Source organism: Anser cygnoides, chromosome 26, assembly GCF_040182565.1.
Source record: "Anser cygnoides isolate HZ-2024a breed goose chromosome 26, Taihu_goose_T2T_genome, whole genome shotgun sequence".
NCBI lineage: Eukaryota > Metazoa > Chordata > Aves > Anseriformes > Anatidae > Anser > Anser cygnoides.
The window spans coordinates 4,758,112-4,776,205 of NC_089898.1; the positions used below are offsets into that span (position 1 = coordinate 4,758,112).

At 65.0% G+C, this 18,094-nt stretch overlaps 2 protein-coding genes across 3 annotated transcripts; one reads left to right on the forward strand and one right to left on the reverse strand.

Moving 5' to 3' along the window:
• Positions 1-3,167: 3,167 nt before the first annotated feature.
• GPAT2 (glycerol-3-phosphate acyltransferase 2, mitochondrial) lies at positions 3,168-13,144 on the forward strand. Of its 2 annotated transcripts, XM_066983382.1 has the most exons (21): positions 3,168-3,277; positions 3,944-6,058; positions 6,171-6,244; positions 7,707-7,817; positions 8,115-8,243; positions 9,099-9,198; positions 9,289-9,425; positions 9,595-9,694; positions 9,915-10,121; positions 10,232-10,342; positions 10,629-10,714; positions 10,806-10,918; positions 11,127-11,197; positions 11,279-11,543; positions 11,631-11,779; positions 11,871-11,948; positions 12,124-12,249; positions 12,350-12,470; positions 12,682-12,735; positions 12,830-12,885; positions 12,964-13,144. In XM_066983382.1, the coding sequence occupies exons 2-21, from the start codon at positions 5,945-5,947 to the stop codon at positions 13,078-13,080; spliced, it is 2,319 nt and encodes a 772-aa protein (XP_066839483.1). In that variant the 5' UTR covers positions 3,168-3,277; positions 3,944-5,944; the 3' UTR covers positions 13,081-13,144. The 2 variants fall into 2 exon arrangements, with proteins under 2 accessions (XP_066839483.1, XP_066839484.1); XM_066983383.1 differs by lacking the exon at positions 12,964-13,144 and having other exon boundaries at positions 12,579-12,873.
• Positions 13,126-17,085, reverse strand: LOC125181005 (fumarylacetoacetate hydrolase domain-containing protein 2-like). Its single transcript, XM_066983387.1, has 8 exons — positions 17,011-17,085; positions 15,402-15,614; positions 14,448-14,664; positions 14,295-14,354; positions 14,023-14,185; positions 13,831-13,939; positions 13,630-13,717; positions 13,126-13,296 (listed from the first exon to the last, which is right to left on the reverse strand). Exons 2-8 carry the CDS (start codon positions 15,605-15,607, stop codon positions 13,234-13,236), a joined length of 906 nt encoding a protein of 301 aa, XP_066839488.1. The 5' UTR covers positions 15,608-15,614; positions 17,011-17,085; the 3' UTR covers positions 13,126-13,233.
• Positions 17,086-18,094: the final 1,009 nt, after the last annotated feature.

Here is an 18,094-nt window from a genome sequence, read left to right on the forward strand (position 1 = left end):
TGGTGGTGTGCTGTGACCCACGCTGGTGCATCGTGGCTCGGGATGGTGTGTCGCACCCCACAGCAGCGCCCCACACCCCATACTGGTGTATCGTGACCCACACCATTGTATTGTGCTTCCCGATGGTGCATTGCAACCCACACCGGTGTATCGCGACTCACAGTGGTGTATGATGACCCACACCGGTGTACGATGACCCACGGTGGTGTAGCATCACCCCCACCACTGTATTGCAGCCCCCACCAGCATGTCATGACCCCACTGGTGTATCGTGACTCCTGGTGGCACGCTGTGACCCACAGCGGAGTATCGTGACTCACACTGCTGTGCCGTGACTCACGACGGCACACGGTGACCCACACCAGTGTACGGTGGTGACCCACACCAGTATATCGCGACCCACACCATTGTGTCATGACTCACGATGGTGCACAGTGCCCCGCAGTGGTGCATGGTGACCCCCACCACTGCTTGGTGCCCCCAGTGCTGCAGGATCCCCCCCAAATCCTGCCTTATACCAGGGTCCCGTGCCCCACACTGCTGCCTCCTGACCCACATATTCCCGGGCTCCTCACCCCATCCGTGCCCCCATCCCACCCCGTGCCCCCCTGCCACCAGCCCGGGGAGAAGCGGAGGACGTGGGGCCGCACATGCCGAGCCCAGCCCCGGGGGACAGGGCTGGGGACAGCTCGCCCCTGCAGTGGCGGAGCGGTGCTGGCCCCCCGCCACCTCCCCATCCCATCAGGGACATCGCCTCCGGCCACCCCGAAACCGGGTTGAGCTTTTTTTGGAAGCCCTTTCCCAGCCCGGACACTTCCCCCCTCCCTCCCCAACCAAGCCAGCAGAGGCCGGCGGCCGTTGGCCCGACGCGGCGCGCTGGGACAGTGCTGGGGTGACAGCGGCGCGGGAGAGGGCGTGCGACCGGGACCGCTGCGCACGCCGAGACCCTGGCCCCTGGCCAGCCCTAGCCCCGTGCCCTCCCAACCCCCATCTGCCACCGCCTTGCACCCCGCATCGAGGTGAGCTGTGGGGCTGGGTATGGTCCTATGGGGCTGGGTATGGTCCTATGGGGCTGGGTATGGTCCTATGGGGCTGGGTATTGTTGTATGGTGCTAGGTATGGTTCTGTAGGGCTGGGCACGGTCCTATGGGGCTGGCCATGGCTGTATGGGTTTGGGCATAGTTCTGTAGGGCTGGGCATGGTACTATGGGGTTCAGCATGGTCCCATGGAAATGGGCATGGTCCTAGGGGGTTGGGCATGGTCCTATGGGGCTGGCCATGGCTGTATGGGTTTGGGCATAGTTCTAATGGACTGGGCATGGTACTGTGGGGTTCAGCATGGTCCCATGGAAATGGGCATGGTCCTAGGGGGTTGGGCATGGTCCTATGGGGCTGGGTTTGGTCCTATAGAGCTGGACATGGTCCTATGACCCTGAGCATGGTCTTATGAGGCTGAGCATGGTCCTACGGGGCTGGGCATGGTCCTATAACACTGAGCTTGATCCCATGGGGCTGGGCATGGTCCTATAACACTGGGCTTGATACCATGGAGCTGGGCATGGCCCCACTGGGAGCTGATGCCTGCCCCAGCCCCAGTGCTGCCTCCAGCCCCCTTTACCCCTTCCCCCCCACTCCCCAGGCTCTCACAGCCCTTCTCTCCCCGGTAATTTCCCCAAAACAGCACCCGGGTTGTCATGGTGACTCACTAAAATCCCCCCTACTCAGCGTAACCAGGTTTGCTGCAAAAAAGAGGCCATGTAAATTCATATATATGTATTTTTAAATCCCAAGGATTAAAGCTTAAAAAAAAAAACAAAAAAAAAAAACACACTTGTAAAAAAAGCCCTGGTTAGACCCCAAAGCGTGTGGCGTCAGTCCACATGCCTCTGGAATGCGGTGCTCCCCGGGGGAGGCGCCGGGGGCTCGGGGGCTTGCTCAGGCTGGGCTGACCCCACACTTGCTGCTGAGCCAACCCGCGGCCCCGCCAGCGATGGGGAAGCGCAGGGAGAGGTTAATTGAGCAGAAACGTTAATTGCTGCGCCCAGCCTCCTCCCTCGGGTGCAGAGGTTGTTGCCAGGGAGGATGCTCAGGCCCAGCGGCTGGCTAGAACTGGTACCAGTCTGCCTCAGACTGGGAAAGCGCTGGTGCGGGAGCAGTGCGGGCGATGCTGAGGTGTGACGAGCTCCTGCCAGGTCTCAGCCTGCAGCTCTGGGGCTCGCCGGGGATGGAAACGAGCTCGATCGCAGCCCTGCGGCGCGCTCCCTCCGTCCCGTGCTATTTGCTTTATTTCTCGGGGTGGTGACAACATTTGGCCACTTTCGCCTGCGGAGGGAGGTCAGGCGCGAACGCGGCGGGGGCAATCTGTTTCTTCATGGGGGAAAAATGCTTCTTTCCATTCAAATATTTAAAAATAAGGATCTGGGAGCGGCTTCGGGGCCGCCGGGGCTTGTGAAAGCGCTTTATTTGTACTTGGGTTTAATGGCAGCGCGGCGCGAGGCAGGGAAGGGGAGATACGGTAACCATGGCCACCACCGCGCGGCTGGCGGCGGCGCGCCGGGGGGTGAAAAGCCGCAGCAGGCACTTTGCGGAGAAAATGCTTGAAAATTTTTAAAAACTATGGGCTGGGCTGCGTGAAAGCTTCCTCGCGGGGTGAGATTTGCCGGGGTCGCCGGGCGATGCTCCGCTGCTATCGGGGTCTGGTGGGAAGTGGGAAAAAAGTAGAAAAAAGTGAGAAAAAGATCGAAAAACTGAGGAAGAGCCAAAAAATGAGAAAAAGCTCCCCCCCCCACACACAAAAAGTGACGAACGAGAAAAGAAAAAAGAGGGAAAAAGCCTGGAAGAACACAGAGCCAGCTGGAGGACCCCGAAAGAGCTGGGCCTGGGGTGGGCAGGACGTAGCGCCCCTGCCCCGAGCCCCAGCCCACGCTCTGCAGCTGCCCCCCCTCTATATAAATGCCTTTTTATTTTTCCTTACTTGTTATTTTCCCTTAAATTTTTCTTTCCCCCCCCCCCCTTATTCCCTCACCACCCTCACTCAAGGCCTGCCCGCCGCAGCCCCCGCGGGCTCCCAGCCTTGCGGAGGTCGGGGACGGGGGGGGGGGACAAAGAGGGGACAGGGGGGACAAGGGGGGGCGGGGACCGGGATTTGGGGGGGTCTGGGGGGGGGACACAGGCCCATGGCCACCACCCCGGGGTCCGAGGCCCAGGAGGGGCCGTGCCGGGCCGTGCCCATCCGGGGGCGGAGCGGGGCGGCCGGGCAGGGCCGGGCCGGGCGGTGGTGAGCAGGGCCGGGGCCTGTGGGGCCTCTATGGGGCCTTGGGGGGGGGCGTACCCCAAACCATGGCCCTGGGGGGGCTGGGGGTCTGTGTAGGGTGGGTTCCCCCAGAGCACGACTACAGGGGCTGTGTGGGGCCTGTGCCCTCCCCAGGGCCCTGTGGGGTCGTGCAGCATGGGCTCCCAAAGACCCCGGGGCTCTGTGGGGCCTGTGTGGGGCTCATGTGGGGTGCAAGGAGTCCGTGTGGAGTGGAATGGGCCCATATAGGGTGTAAGGAGTCCATGTGGGCTGTGTGGGGCCCATGTGGGGTGTGTGTAGCCCATGTAGGGTGTGTGGTGCCCATGTGGGGTGTAAGGGGTCCACGTGGGGTGCAGTGGGCCCATGTGGGGTGAAAGGAGTCCATGTAGGGTGTAAGGGGTCCATGTGGGGTGTAAGGGGTCCACGTGGGGTGTGTTCCCCACGAGCAAGGCTCTATGGTGCCCGTGGGGTCTGTGGGGGTGGGTTCCCAAACCCCACCAAGAGCTTTGTGGGGCCCATGCAGGGTCTGTTCCCCCTGCCCCTCCCCAGCGCTGTGGGGTCCGTGGGGATGCCCTGTGCCAGCAGCCCCCCTCTGCAGGACCAGACCCCAAACCGACTCTTTCTGCCCACTTTCTGTCTTCTCTTCCCCAGCTGTGTGGCACAGGACACGGGGCAGCGTCCCCCTCCCGCACCGAGACCGAGCGTCCCCCCCACGCCGTCGCAGCCCGAAGGCAGGTGAGGCTCCCCAGGGACAAGGACAGCCTGTCCCCGTGGTGGGGACGCGGTGAGTGCCAGCGCGTGCTGGCCCTGTTCCCTCGTGCCACGAGCGCCCCGGTGTACCCAGGCATGGTGTACCCTGCTCGGGTCCCCTGTGGGTTCCCCCCAGGTGCCCGGGAGGTCCAGGACAGGCTGATGCCAGGCCCCTGTTTCCTTCTTTTCCCCTGCTAGATTTGAAAAACAGGTTGTTTTTCTGCGTGAGCAAGCGCTCGCGCTCCCATCGCTGCCAGGAGAAGCCTCGCTGAGTGCTGTTTCTTGGAATAAAATGACTTTAAAATCTCTGCTCCGAAGTGAAGCGGGGGTAGAAGTGTTTGCAGCCTCCGCGGGCTGCACCGGCTCTGCCGGAGGGGTCTCGCGTGTGGGCACGCGAGTGACCCTGGGATGTCCCCACTGTGGTTGTCACCCCTCTCCTCCTGGCATCCGTGAGCCACATTAGCACGGTTTACTTTTCTGCATTTGTTTTTTTAGAGGGAGAAGTGTCCCTGCTGATCAGCAGTGGGTGCGTTTGCTGTTGGCTGGTGTCATGCAGCAGCTCCTTGCTTGGGTTTGAAAATCTGGGATTGAAAATCAAGGATTATTCCTTCATTTTGGGGTGTAAACATCTCCCTGAAGAGCAGCGTGGAGCCCAGGCTGCAAAGCACCAAGGGTTTCAGCCCGAGTGTCTCTCAGGTGTCTGGGGAGGGGAGATTTGCAGAAGGACAGCGTTACATCCCACCCTGCCTGCACGACTCTCGCCCGTCCTCGCTGTCCTGGGGATCTCTGTGTCGTGGTGATGCCATGGGGTTGTTGGGTACAGATTGGCAACTCCTCGCTTGCGGGGAGGAAGGTGTGGGAGGGAAAAGTCAATTGTAGCCGTGCCGGAGCTGTATTACAAAGAACAAATTCTTTTCCCGAGGGCTTTTGGAGCGTTGATTGCTGTTTTTTTCCCTCCCTTTCTCTCTTTCTGCAGTAGAACAACTCATTTCCCCACCAAGGAGCCGGTCCCTTCCCTTCGAATGCCTGAAGTGGGGAGAGGGGCTCAGCACCTCCTCCCAGCACTCCGTGGGTCCCATGCTGCCATCACCTCCACCCTGGTTGTGGGGGGAGAGGTCTCTTGGTTGCTGTCGTGGGGGCAAGGGGCCTCCACAGCCTTCCTGCACACCCCGACTCTCACTGATTCTCTCCTGCCCTTTTCTCCCCAGCTGACCTCCCCGGGCTGTGCCGGACGCTTCTCCGAGGGTTTGTTCCTGCTGGAGCACGGTGGTCACCCCAGGGTGCTGGTCTCACCATTTCCAGGTCCCCACGCTCCTCCGGTGACAGTGGCACACAAATGTATCCTGGAATCATAGAACGGCTCGGGTTGGAGGGGACCTACCAAAGATCATCCAGTTCCAACCCCCTGACACGGGCAGGGATGTCACCCACCGGATCAGGTTGCTCAGGACCTCATCCAACCTGGTCTCGAACACCTCCAGGGATGGGGCATCCACAACCTCTCTGGGCAGCCTGTGCCAGTGCCTCACTGCCCTCTGAGTGGAGGATTTCCTCCTAACCTCTAATCGAAATCTCCCATCTCTTAGTTTAAAACCATTTCCCCTTGTCTTGTCATTATCTGGCCGAGCAGAAAGTTGCTCTCCATCTCTTTTACAAGCCCCCTTTAAAAGCTAAATGTAGGGGGCTGCTCGGGGAGGAAGGCAGCTGCAGGATGAACCTGGGACTTGGCCACGGGAGGTTTGCACCAGCACGTGGCAGCTTTATTTCTCCCCAGAGAGTTTAGAAGTGGGACTTCTCCTTGCCCCGGTGCATTTGGGGGCGCGTTTGCCTGCACTTCATATTTCCAGGGCGAGGAGGTTCCGTGCCATCCCTCCCTCTCCCTGTCTTTCTTTCCCTCTTCAGATGAAAACCTGGGTCTGTGATTCAGGGCAGAAACTGGAAATTTTCATCCCTTTTCTGGGCAAATACCGGCCGCTCACGGGGCGCTGCTGCCAGACCTGCACGCCGAGGAGCTGGGTAAGCCCGCTGCGGGGGCTCGGCCGAGGGGCTGGGGGTGCAGTGGCGGTGGGTTTGCCTTTCCCAGCTGGTCTGGGCTAACCTCCAGCCATTTCCCTTGCCCTGCTCCCAGGATGGCTTCTACCACGCGCAGCTCTCCTCCCTCGGCTTCTGCAGCGCCGCCCAGGTGACGGAGGAAGACACCAGGTGAGGACGGGGCCGTCGGTACCGGTTGTTGCGTGGGCGCTCGGAGCAGAGCCCCGTGCCAGGGACGCTGGGCAAATCCCTTTTTCTGGGTTTTGTTCTTGTCTGAATCCCTGGGGAACTGACTTCCCCTGCTGCACTGGAGTGCAGGGACGCCTCTCTGTCATCCTCGCTCACTAATTAGTCCAGAAAGTAGTCACGTTAATTATTTTTTGAATGGAAGCCACATCTCCAAGTGCAGAGCGATAATAACAGCAGAGAGGAAAGGGCTTGGTCCGTTCCTCTGCTTACTGTCACCCTCGTGGCCTGGAAGAGCGGTCAGCCACAGTGTCAAGGGCTTGGGACTCCTTAAATCAAAACTTGATCTCTTGAAGCTGTTGGGAAGAGCCTGAGAGGGGGCAGAGGGTGTTTTCGTTCTCCCCTCTGGCTCCGGCACAAGGAGAAGCTCACGCACGCGGGGCCAGCTCGCTCCCACCCCTGGGAGACGCGAGATGGCCTCGCCAGCCCCCATGCGCTTCCTCCTCCCCGCGGCCCCGTGGGGATCTCAGCTGGTGTGAACCAGCCTCTGCTCCAGCTGAGGAGCTGACGTGGCCGCCCAGGAGCCGCTCGCTTGCCAAACGCCTGTCGTTGAATTTAGCCCGAGTTTTCGGAGGTGCCGGACTCCTCCGGTTCCTCTCCCTTTCCGAGCGGTCCCTGGCGGCTCAGCAATTCCGCGCTGTATTTTTCCAAATCGGGTCATTATGCTCCCTTCTGCTTGAAATATCCCAGCTCCCAGCTTTCAAACTCTTTGAATAATTCATCTCCGCTCGGAGCGCCTCAGGACTTGCGGGATGCTAAAAACGAGGCTGGAGATGGGAGGCCAAGATCAGAAGCAGGCAGCTTGGAGGTGTGGAGAGCCTCTGTCCCTGCCTGGGCACCCACAGCCTCGTCGCACGCTGGGTCCCCCGCGCTCTGCAACGTCTGGAACGTCATTTACACCCCTCTCTGACCCAGTGGTGCTGCCCAGCTCAGATATGGGGTGGATTTGGGAAAGTCCCTGGCTTGGGACGTGTGCAGCAGTGCTGGTGCTGGCAGAGCTGCTGTGAGAGCAGCTTCGGGGACATGTCAGCAGATGGAGGGGTGGCTTGCTGAGGCAGGGAGGGCTGGAGGGTGCCTGGAGAGCTTTCCTCGCAGCCTGGAAGCCCCCAGCTCTTCTCCAGCAATGCCAGATTTCCTTCTACGTGCCAGGAAAGCGGGCAGCAATCCGGTGAGGAGTGGGGCGGCCTGGAGCAGCGCTCTGCACCGAGCAGAGTGCTGGTGCCTCCATTTCCCCAGCTGTAAAACAGGGAGAAAAGTCTTAAATGTGCATAGAGCGAGTTCGAGGGGGGCTGACGCGGTAACAGCACCCTAAAAAAGCAGGGGGGTGCTCTGTCCCGCAGCCCCGGCTGCTCTCACCGCCGGCACGCCGCTCTGTCTCCGTGCCCAGGTACCGGGGCTGGCTGGTTCGACGCCTCTGCTGCTTCCTGGCTGTCTGGGACTGGAAGGTGCCCGCCGACACCCCCAGGGACCTCCCGGAGAGAGTCTGCCGCAGCCGCAGGTCGGTGGGGACAGCCGGGGGCTTCGGTGTCACCTCCCCAGCGGGACCCGGGCCCTGCAGAGGCGCGTCCTCGCGCAGAGGCTGCTCCGTGTTTGGTCTCTGGCTGCTGCTGCTCTGCGGCGCCGGGTGACGTGGCCTCGTCAGGCACCTGTCACCTCGCCCCTTGTCACTGCTAATTATCCAGCACGGGGCTGGCAGCCGGTACATTGTGATTACTGTAACTCAGAGCGGCTTTGGCTGAAAAAAAAACCGCGTTAACCCGCGCTTCCCACCTCGTCTCCCTCCCCTTCCCTGCAGGGTACGGGACGTCGCTGCCGGCCAGGCCCGTGGCTCGGAGGGGGACAGCGAGTCCCGCCGGCGGTGGAAGGAGAAAGCCCTGGAGATCCTGGCTGGGATCCAGGCCCCGCTCTCCCTCCCCGTGCTCAGGTGGGTGCGGGGCCGCGCGGCAGCTCCCAGCCCCTGGCTGGGGCATTCCCAGTCCCGCTGCTCCACTCCAGCTCCCTCCTGCTCTTCGGTTGGGGCATGGAGCCCCTTGCCGGGGGGGAGTTTGCTCCTTGGGGGTCTCGCACGGCCTCCTAGGGACATTTTCCCCTCCGCAGAGCTGGAACACAGTGCTGGAGTGGTGGTGGGGGGGGGGAGCCACACCAGGGGGATGGAAATCAAAGCAAAGCAAAAAAAAATTCCTCCTTTTTCTCCCCCCCCCCCCTTTTTTTTTTTCCTTTTTACCTCCTGTCATTGAGAAATTGGCAATTAAAGGTTGCATTGTACCCTAATTGCTCGTCTGATTGAGCTGTAATAAAAGAACCTTCTGAGCAGTCTGAAGTATTTAAAGGGAAGAAATTACCCAGGGGATAAAAGCGTTCAGATCCTTCCCGTAAGCAGCGTGCGGGAGGACGGGGAGATGGAGGGGTAATTGACTTGAGCTTTTGTTACCGGGGGGAGAGGGGGGTGGTCTTGTCACATCCAGCCTTTAGTGTTTTAACTTAATTTATAATAAAGCTGTTTATTTGCTTCATGGGAGCTGAGCAGTGAGATCGGGAGTCGATGCGGTGAAGCGAACCGTCTCGCACAGCCCCGTTTGTGCCTGGCTGGGGAAACTGAGGCAGGGGAGGGTCAGGACTGTGCCTGGGAGGAGGGTGAGGGAGCTGAGGGAAGCGGCCACGTCCCCGGATGATGCCTGGGTGCCGTCTCGTAGCCTGGCCGAGCTCTCCGGGGGCTTTGGGTGCAGCCACGGCCCCCAGAGGGGTGCTCACTGCCTTGCTGTGCTGCCCCGTCCCGCAGGTTGTGCAGCTGGGTCCTGCTCCGGCTCCTGAGCCGCCTCTTCCTCAGCGTGCAGCTCCACCGAGGGCAGCTGGAGATGGTGCTGAGGGCCGCCACGACGGTGAGGAGCCCGGCCGCCCGCTCCCGGCACGCCGCGGCTGCACATCTCCCCCTCAGCACCCAGTCCTCATCGCCTCCTCCGTCCCCGCAGCCCGACGTGCCGCTGGTTTTCCTCTCCACGCACAAATCCCGGCTGGACGGGCTGCTCCTCTCCTTCCTCTTCTTCTCCCACGGCCTGGGGGTGCCCAGGGTGACGGTGGGCAGCTTGAACTGCAGCCCTCGCCTCCGGTAAGGCACGGGGAGTCCTTTTCCAGCCCGGCACGTGGCTGCTTCCCTGCACAGGGTGAATGAGATTGCCTGTGGGGAGGGCAGAGGGGTGGCAGGGAGGACAGAAGGGTGGTAGGGAGAACACGGTCCCATTCATGGGGGCCACCCACAGCATTTTCCTCCCCAACAGGGCCTTGCTTCGCCGCCTGGGAGGGGTTTTCCTGCCTGTGGGGATGGAGCAGACATCGAGCGGCCAGGACGGAGGGCTCCCAGGTGCTGTGCTTGCCTCGGTAAGTCCAGCTCCCACATTCACCCCCCGTGCTGGGAGGAAAGAACCCCCCCGAGCACCCAAAGCGCCCGGTGAAGGCTTCTTGGACCTGCAGCACCACGTGCTGGCAGATGGGTGAGGCTGTCGGGCTGTGTTGAAGCCCCCCTGGCCGTGGGGGGTGGCAGCTCCCGCGTGTCCCTGCGGTGCCACCGGCACCCCCAGCCTCACCTCCTCTGCTCCAGTACGTCGAGGAGGTGCTGAGGAGCCGGCAGCCTCTGCTGATCTTCCTGGAGGAGCCCTGCGCCCCGCGGCGCCTTTCGGCCGCTGCCCACGAGTGGCTGGCCCCGGTGTACCGAGCCGTGCGGGACGGCGCCGTCCCCGATGTCCTCCTGGTCCCCGTGGGCATTGCCTACGACCTGGCCCCCGACTGCCTCGAGGGCAGCGGAGCGGTGAGCGGCCCCGAGCCCACTCCTGCCCTGGGGCAGCACCTGAATCGGGGTGGGGGCGCCCCCCCTCTGCCGCCCCATTAACGAATTAATGAACCCCACTTCTCCCCCAGCACGGCGCTCGGCCCCTCAGCCTCAGCGCCTGCCTCTGGGCCGCGTGCCGAGCCCTGCGCCGACGCCTCGGCTGCGCCCGCGTGGACTTCGCCCAGCCCTTCTCCCTGCAGGTACCGCGGCACCGCGTCCGGCTTCTGGGGCAGAGCTGGCTGCCGGGATGCGGCCGGGCCCCAGGGGACGTGCTGCCGTGGTGCTCTGGGCTCTGCAAACCTCTGGGGGATGCGTGGGAAGGTTTGGGGATTCTGGGGGGATCCGGCGTTCTCCGGAGAGCCGCGGAGCCCACGCCTAGGGGCAGTTGGGGCTCGATGGGGTGGCTCTTGGTGGGACCAAGGGCGTGGATTCATCTCGGTGGTGCTGAGGGCTGCTGGCAGTAACCGGCTCCGTCCTCCTCCCCAGGAGTTTGTGGCCAAAACCCTCAGCAGACAGAGCAGCGCGGGGAAGCCGCCGGAGGAGCTGCTGCTGCCCACCATCCTCGGCACGCAGTAAGCCCGCGGCAGCGCCTCGCCGCCCCCCCACGCCTGTTCCCAGCCCTCCCCTTTCCCACCTCTCTCACCCCCTTTTCTACATCTGCAGCCAGCCGCACAGCGAGAGGGCAGAGCCTGAGGGGCTGGCCCCTGGAACGGCTCCCGGCTCGGAGGCAGAAGACAAAATGATGGTGACCAAGCTGGGCCTGCACGCCCTGAGCGGTGAGGGGGCTGCTGGGGGGGGGGTGGGGGGGCGTCCGTCCGTCTGTCCTGAGCCGCCCGCCTGGCCGTGCAGGCTGCGGGGGGAGCGGGACGCCCTTGGGGCTGCGTGTCCCTGCTCCTGCTGCTGCCTGGCAGCGCCCGTGCTGGAAATAGAGCGCAAACAACCGAGTGCCAAGGGAGACGAACGAGCACCTCTCGCTCCCCGCAGACGGCGCCGCCTGCTCCGCCGTCACGGCCGTGGGCATCACGTCCGCGCTGCTGCTGCACAAGCACCGCCAGGTGAGGCGAGGCCCCCTCGGGGGGGGGGCTTCCAGGCTGCCCTCGGAGCCCCCAGCCCAGCTCAGCCTCCTCTCCCTGCAGGGCGTCCTGCTCTCCCGGCTCATGTCGGATTTCGCGTGGCTCCTGGAGGAGACGCTGGTGCGCCAGCGCGACGTGGGCTTCTCAGGGCAGCTCCGCGCCCTGGTGCGGCACAGCCTGGCCCTGCTCAGAGCCCACGTCGCCCTCTACCACCTCGCACCCCCTGGCGACGTCCTGGTGGTCCCCGAGGTCTCGGTGGAGGCGCGCTGGGAGCTGAGCCAGCACAGCGCAGCCCTGCTGCCCGTCTTCGCCGGCGAGGTGGTGGGAGGTGAGCAGCAGGGCATGGGGTGGGGGTGTCCCTGAATTGGGGAGCGGTGACGCCGCGGTGACACCGCTCGCCCCGCTCTGCCGGCAGCCTGCGCCATCCGCGCCCTGCTGCTGGAGATGCTGCCCTTCGTGGGGGCGGCCGCCTGCCCCTCCAGCATCACGCTGAGCCAGGACGAGCTGCTCCACAAGACCCTGGCGCTGCTCCAGCTGCTGCCCCCCAGCCTGCTGGGGCTCCAGGTGGGAGCGGGCGGCACGGGGACCGCTGCCGTCGCGTGGCGGTGGCCGGGCACTCGCCGGCTCCTCACCAGCCCCCTCTCCTCTCCGGCAGCCCTGCCAGCCCCTCGAGCACCAGAGCCAGGACGTCTTGGACAAGCTCATCCTGTGTGGGCTGCTGGAGGCTGATGAGGTGGGTGCCCCCGCTCTGCTCAGCCCTCACCGCGCCCTCCGGTCCTGCTCGGGGACAAGGGACTGGGGCACCTGTCCCCTGCTCCCCCCTGGGGCTGGGGAGGGCCCCCCCGGGCCGGGGTGAGGGGACAGGGACGCGCGGTGCCAGCTCAGGGGTGCCTGGCGTCGCTGTGCAGTCGGAGAACGAGCGCTGGCTGTGCGACCTGGCCCCGCGGCCCTTCGGCAAGTGGCAGCCCTGGGCCGAGGTGGATTTCACCGACAGCGACAGCGACAGCGAGGACGTCTGCAAGCGCTGCTTCAAGGTGCGCGGGGGCTCCCCCCCCCCCCCCTCCATGCCCCTGGGATGTGGCAGGGCGCCGAGGCTCCACAAACTCATTCCACTTCGGGCTCTCCCCCCGCCAGCTCCGAGACCCCGAAGGCTCGCCTGGCCTCCTCCTCTTCCTCTGCCGCCTCCTGAGCCCCGTGCTGGAGACCTACGCGCGAGCGGCGGCTTTCCTGGAGCAGCCCAGCTGGCCCCAGCCTGGTAGGACCCCCCCCCAGGACACCCCCATGGCCCCTTCTTCTACCCCCACCCCAGCCCTGCTCGGCTTTGGGGGAAACTGAGGCACATCAGCAGCACCCACCCTCGCAGCCCCAGCCCCCGCTGAAGCCCACGGGGGCTGTGCTGCCCCGCAGCGGGGGGGATGTCGGGGTTTTCCCCCCCAGCCCTGGCGCCGACCCCGCTCCCCCCGCAGAGGCAGCCTGCGCGGGCGCGCTGCAGCAGTTCCTCGCGGAGAAGGACGGTTTGGGTGAGTCGGGGCCTGGCGGCGGGGGTCCCCCCACCCCTGCCAGGCTGCAGGTGGGATGGGGAGGGGGCTCCCTCGGGGATTTCTCTCCCTCCAGAGCGCCCCACCCGGAGCCTGGCGCTGAGCACGCTGCAGACCTTCAAGGAGATGGGGGTAAGCACGGCCGGGCCCTGCCCCCCGGCCCCATCCCCAGCAGCCTCGCTGTGACCCCCCCCCCTTCTCCCTCCCCAGGTGCTGGAGGAGGCGCCGAGCCCCGCGGGGCCCCTTCTGCACCTCGCCCGACCCTTCCGCTCCTCCGAGGGCCGGGGGAAGCTGCGAGCCTTCATCCAGCAGTTCGTGCAGCCGTAGCCCCCCCGCGGCTACGCGGCACAGCAATAAACCCAGCTGCGGGCGCAGGGGGAGCAGCACCCTCCTCCTCGGGCGCATTTATTGAACGCCGTCGCGGCACGGCGAGGCCCGGGGCCGGGGGGGCTCGATCGAAGCCAAGGGGGGGCTCGGTCCTCACACCACCTTGTTGCAGATGGCGCCCAGCTCCTCGATCTCGCAGCGCACCTCGTCGCCTGGCTGCAAGGCAGGAGGCGCTGGCGGCACCGCGCCCGCTGCGGGCTCCGGGGGGGCAAAGTGGGGGCTCCTGGGCTGAAGGGGTGCGCGCCCCGTGGGGAAGGGGGAGCGGGGAGCGGGGCGCGTGGGGAGGGGGCCACGGGGCGGGGGTCTCCACCTCCAGCACGAGCTGGGAGCCTGGGAGGGGGAAATTTGGGGCGCTGGGTGGGTCGGTGAGAAGGGGCGGGGGGAGGAAGGCGTAAAGCCTGCAGCGTGTAATCCGACAGGGAGGCAACCCCTGCTCCGCCACCCCAATCCTCCCGGCCCCGTTTCGAGCCCCCCCCACCCCGCGCTCACCTTGAGAAACACGGGGGGCTTCCGGAAAACCCCCACACCGGGGGGGGTCCCCGTGAGCAGCACGTCCCCGGGGCGCAGCGTGACGAACCTGGGGGGCCCAGGGGAGCCATCGGCCGGGGTCCCACACACGGGGGGGAGCCGGGACGCTGCCGGCCCCCCCTCCCCGTGCCGTCCCCCCCCCCCTCCCGGTGCCGCACGTACCGGGAGACCCATGCGACGAGCTGGGGCAGCCTGAAGACGAGCTGCTTGGTGCTGCTGCTCTGCATCAGCTGCCCATTGACGCTGCAGCGGATGCTCAGGTTGTGGACGTCTGCGCAGGGGACGCGTCACCCCGGGGGACGCCTCGGGGACCCCACGCTCGGGGGTCCACCTCCCGCCCCGTCCCGTCCCCACCTGTCACCGAGTCCTTGGTGACAATGGCCGGCCCCAGGGGACAGAAGGTGTCGAAGGTTTTCCCCAGCAGCCACTGCCTCCCGTTCCTCCGCATCTGCCAGTCCCGGGCGCTGACATCGTTGGCCACGGTGAAGCCCACGACGTGCTCCAGCGCCGCCGACTCCTGGGGGGGGGACGGACACACACTCAGCCAGTACTGGGAGGGGGGGGGCACAAGGTGGCAGGGCCACATCCATGTCCCCCCTCCCCGCAGCACAAGGCGCTGCCGTTACCTGGATGTGCCGCCCCGTCTTCCCGATGACGGCGGCCAGCTCCACCTCCCAGTCCACCTCCTGGGGGACAAAACGGGGTTCGGGGGGGCTGCACCCCCCCCAGCTGGGATGGGGCCGGGGGGGGACACGGGGCGGGGGCCGCGGGGCACTCACGCTGCTCTCGGCCGGGTGCACGATGTCGTCGAAGGGCCCGGCGATGGCGCTGGGGAACTTGCTGAAGATGAGGGGCTCCTTGGGCACCTTGACGTCCTGCTCCAGGCAGTGGTCGCGGTAGTTGAGCCCCACGCAGATCACCTTCTCGGGGTCGCCGATGGGGGCCAGCAGCCGCGCCCCCGCCCTCGGCAGGCGGTGCTGGCCCGAGGCCAGCGCTCTGCGGGGACGGGGCTGAGCGCGGGGACGGCACCAGGGACCCTCGGGACCCTAACCCTGGACCCCATAACCCGCCTCCGGATGGGGCTGAGCATGGGGACGGCACCAGGGACCCTCGGGACCCCAAACTCTGGACCCCATAACCTGCCTTGGGACCCTGTAACCCACCTCAGGACCCCGTAATCCACCTCAGGACCCCGTAACCCGACCTGGGACCCCAGCACTCAACTCCAGACCCTGGCAGCCACCTCTGGACCGTCACCCACCTCAGGATCCCAGCACCCACCTCTGGACCCTGTAATCCACCTTGGGACTCCATAACCCACCTTGGGACCCCACAACCCACCTCTGGACCTCATAATCCACCTTGGGACCTTATCATCTGCCTCAGGACCTCAGCACCTACCTCTGGACCCCATAACCACTTCAGGACCCCGACACCCACCTTGGGACTCTTGTGGTGTCCCTGCCTATGGCAGGGGGGGGTCGAACTACATGATCTTTAAGGTCCCTTCCAACCCAAACCATTCTGTGATTCTAGGACTCTACGATAACCACCTCGGGACCCCATAACCCACCTCAGGACCCCAAAACGCACTTCAAGACCCCGTAACCCTCCTCAGGACCCCATAGCCCACCTCGGGACCCCATAGCCCTCCTCAGGACCCCGCAGCCCACCTCAGGACCCCATAGCCCTCCTCAGGACCCTGCAGCCCACCTCGGGGCCCCATAGCCCACCTGCGGGCTGCGGCCAGGCCGTGCTCGCCGGTCTCCAGGAAGGCTCGCATGGAGCGGGGCAGCGAGGGCTCGGCCCCGCTGAGGTCCACCAGGCCCCCGCCCTCCTCCTCCTCCAGCCCCAGCCGGGGCTCGCCCCCCCCGGGGCCCTGGAAGCGGACGAGGCGCATGGCGCGGGGCAGCGCCGCGGGCAAGCGGCCGGGGGGCATCCGGCACCTGCGGGTGGTGGCGGGGGGACGGTGGGCACCGGGGCTGGGAGCGGGACCGAGCCCCCAGCCAGGGGGAGGGGGGGTCCCGGGCTGAGGGTGGGGAGCGGATCCCCAAAAGGAGGCTGCGGGCTGTGGATCCCTCCCGGGGGTGGATCCCAGGGGGGGCTGCAGATCCCTGCTGAGGAGGGGGCCGGGGTGCAGCTGGGGTTGGATCCAGGGGGATTTGGGGTCCTGTGGTACAGCGGGGAGCAGATCCCCCACCACTATCTAGCCCCGATCCCAGGGGATCCACCCCAAATCCTGCACAGACCCAACCCCAATGGGATCTCCCCGCAGTCCTTCACAGCCCCAATCCCATGGGATCCCCCCCCAAACCTGCACGGCCCCGACCCCATGGGACCCCCCTCTCAAATCCTGCACAGCCCCAATCCCATGGGACCCCCTCAATCCTGCACAGCCCCAGTCCCGTGGAATCCCCCCCAAATCCTGCACAGCCCCAACCCTGTGGGACCCCCCCCCAGTTCTTCACAACACCAACCCCACGGGACCCCTTCCCAACCCCGCACAGCCCCAACCCCATGGGAACCCCCCAATCCTGCACAGCCCTGATCCCATGGAACCCACCCCAAAATCCTGCACTCCAAATCCAGCCCACATGTGACCCCCCCCAAATTCTGCACAACCTCGATCCCATGGGAACCCCCCTGAAATCCTGCACAGCCCCGATCCCACGGGACCCCTCCCCCCCAATCCTTCACAGCCCCGATCCCAGGGGATCCCCCTGAAATCCTACACAGCCCCAAACCCACAGAACCCCCCCCCCCAAAATCCTCTACAGTCCCAACCCCACGGGAACCCCCCCAAACCTGCACAACCCTGATCCCATGGGAACCCTCCTCAAATCCTGCACAGCCCCGACCCCATGGATCCCCCCCCCAAGTTGCGACCAGCCCCAAACCCAGGGGATCCCACCCCAAATCCTGCACAGCCCTGATCCCATGGGAACCCCCCCAAATCCCGCACAGCCCCAACCCCACGGGACCCCCCCTGAAATCTTGCGCAGCCCCGACCCCATGGGAACCCTCCCCCCAATCCTGCACAGCCCCAATCTCATGGAATGCTCCCTAAACCCTTCACAGCCCTGATCCCATGGGATCTTCCCCCCAAATCCCGCACAGCCCCGACCCCATCGGACCCCCCCCCCCAAATCCCGCACAGCCCCGATCCCAGGGGATCCCCCCCCAATCCTGCACAGCCCCGACCCCAAGGGACCCCCCCAGTCCTGCACAGCCCCAATCCCATGGAACCCCCCCAAAATCCTGCACCCCAAACCCAGCCCCCATGGGACCCCCCCCAATCCCGCCCAGCCCCCCCCATCCCCGCCCCGGGGGGGTTTCCCCGACCCCTTCTCAGGGGGGCACGGGGGGATCCCGGCGCCTCCTACGTCACCTCTACGTCACCGCCCTCCGGGCACGCGCTAACCCCGCGCCGCCCGCGTGAAAGCCGAGTCCCCGCCCCCCTCAGCGGGCCGACCAATGGGAGCGTGAGGAGGTGGCTGCCCGCAGCCAATGGCGGCTGGGGGCGGGGGGCCGCGCCCCTTCCTCCAGGAAGTGCTGGCGTTGCTAGGAGACGGGGGCGGCCGCCATGATGGTGCCGCAATGGCCGCCCCGGGGGCCGGGGGGAGGGACGGAAGGAACTGGGCAGCGCCGCGCCGGGCACTTTGGGGGGAAAAAAGCCAAAAAAAAGCCAAAAAAAAAGCCACTTCCCCTCCTGGGGGGGCCTTGGGGCAGCCTGGCGGGGCTGGGGAGCGGGGTCGGGGTCAGGCGGCGCAGTGATGGGATGAGGGGTGATGGCTTTAAGTTAAGGGGGGGTCATTAGGGAGGAGTTGGGGTCATTAGGGAGGAATTAGGAAAAATCCCTCGCCATAAGGGCGGCGAGGCACCGGGACAGGCCGTCCGCGGGTGCTGCGGGAGCCCCATCCCCGGGGGTGCTGGGGCCAGGCTGGGAGCCCCCTGTGACGGTGCTGGGGCAGCCACAGCCTCCGCGGTCACCGCATGGATTGGGAAAAATTGGGTTTATTAAGGGTGTGTGGCTTCATCGCCTTGTCCGGTGGACAAATCCTGAGCCAGACCTGGGGTTTGTGCCCTGTGTCCCAGCTGTCGGTACCCAGTGACCGTTACCCCACAGACCGCAGCAGAAATAGGAGCAGTGAAAATACAGCGCCTCTACAATTCCTGTTATTCACATCCCACATAAAGTTCAAGCACCTTTTGTTGTGATTGCTCATCCGTTATTACAGGCCTGTGAAGTTTTTCAGGTCAGAATCAATGCAATCAAGCTTGTTTCCTTGAAGTCACGCTTGGGAGTGATTGTAATATAAGGTGTGGGTGCGATTGCTCTCCGATCCCACCCACAGCAATCCCATACGGGGCATTGTAATGCACCACGGGGCCTTATCCTACACCAAACTCATATATGGGGCATCAT

Bases quoted from the DNA above. Each gene is read 5' to 3' on its own strand.
- LOC125181005 (XM_066983387.1), bottom strand. From the start codon at position 15,607: ATGCCCCCCGGCCGCTTGCCCGCGGCGCTGCCCCGCGCCATGCGCCTC. The intron at 14,355-14,447 runs GTGAGTGCCCCG...TTTGTCCCCCAG, and splicing joins TGCACCCGGCCGAGAGCAGC to GAGGTGGACTGGGAGGTGGA. The intron at 13,940-14,022 runs GTGGGGACGGGA...TCCCCTGCGCAG, and splicing joins CACCAAGGACTCGGTGACAG to ACGTCCACAACCTGAGCATC.
- GPAT2 (XM_066983382.1), top strand. From the start codon at position 5,945: ATGAAAACCTGGGTCTGTGATTCAGGGCAGAAACTGGAAATTTTCATC. The intron at 6,245-7,706 runs GTGAGGACGGGG...CTCCGTGCCCAG, and splicing joins GTGACGGAGGAAGACACCAG to GTACCGGGGCTGGCTGGTTC. The intron at 9,695-9,914 runs GTAAGTCCAGCT...CCTCTGCTCCAG, and splicing joins CAGGTGCTGTGCTTGCCTCG to TACGTCGAGGAGGTGCTGAG.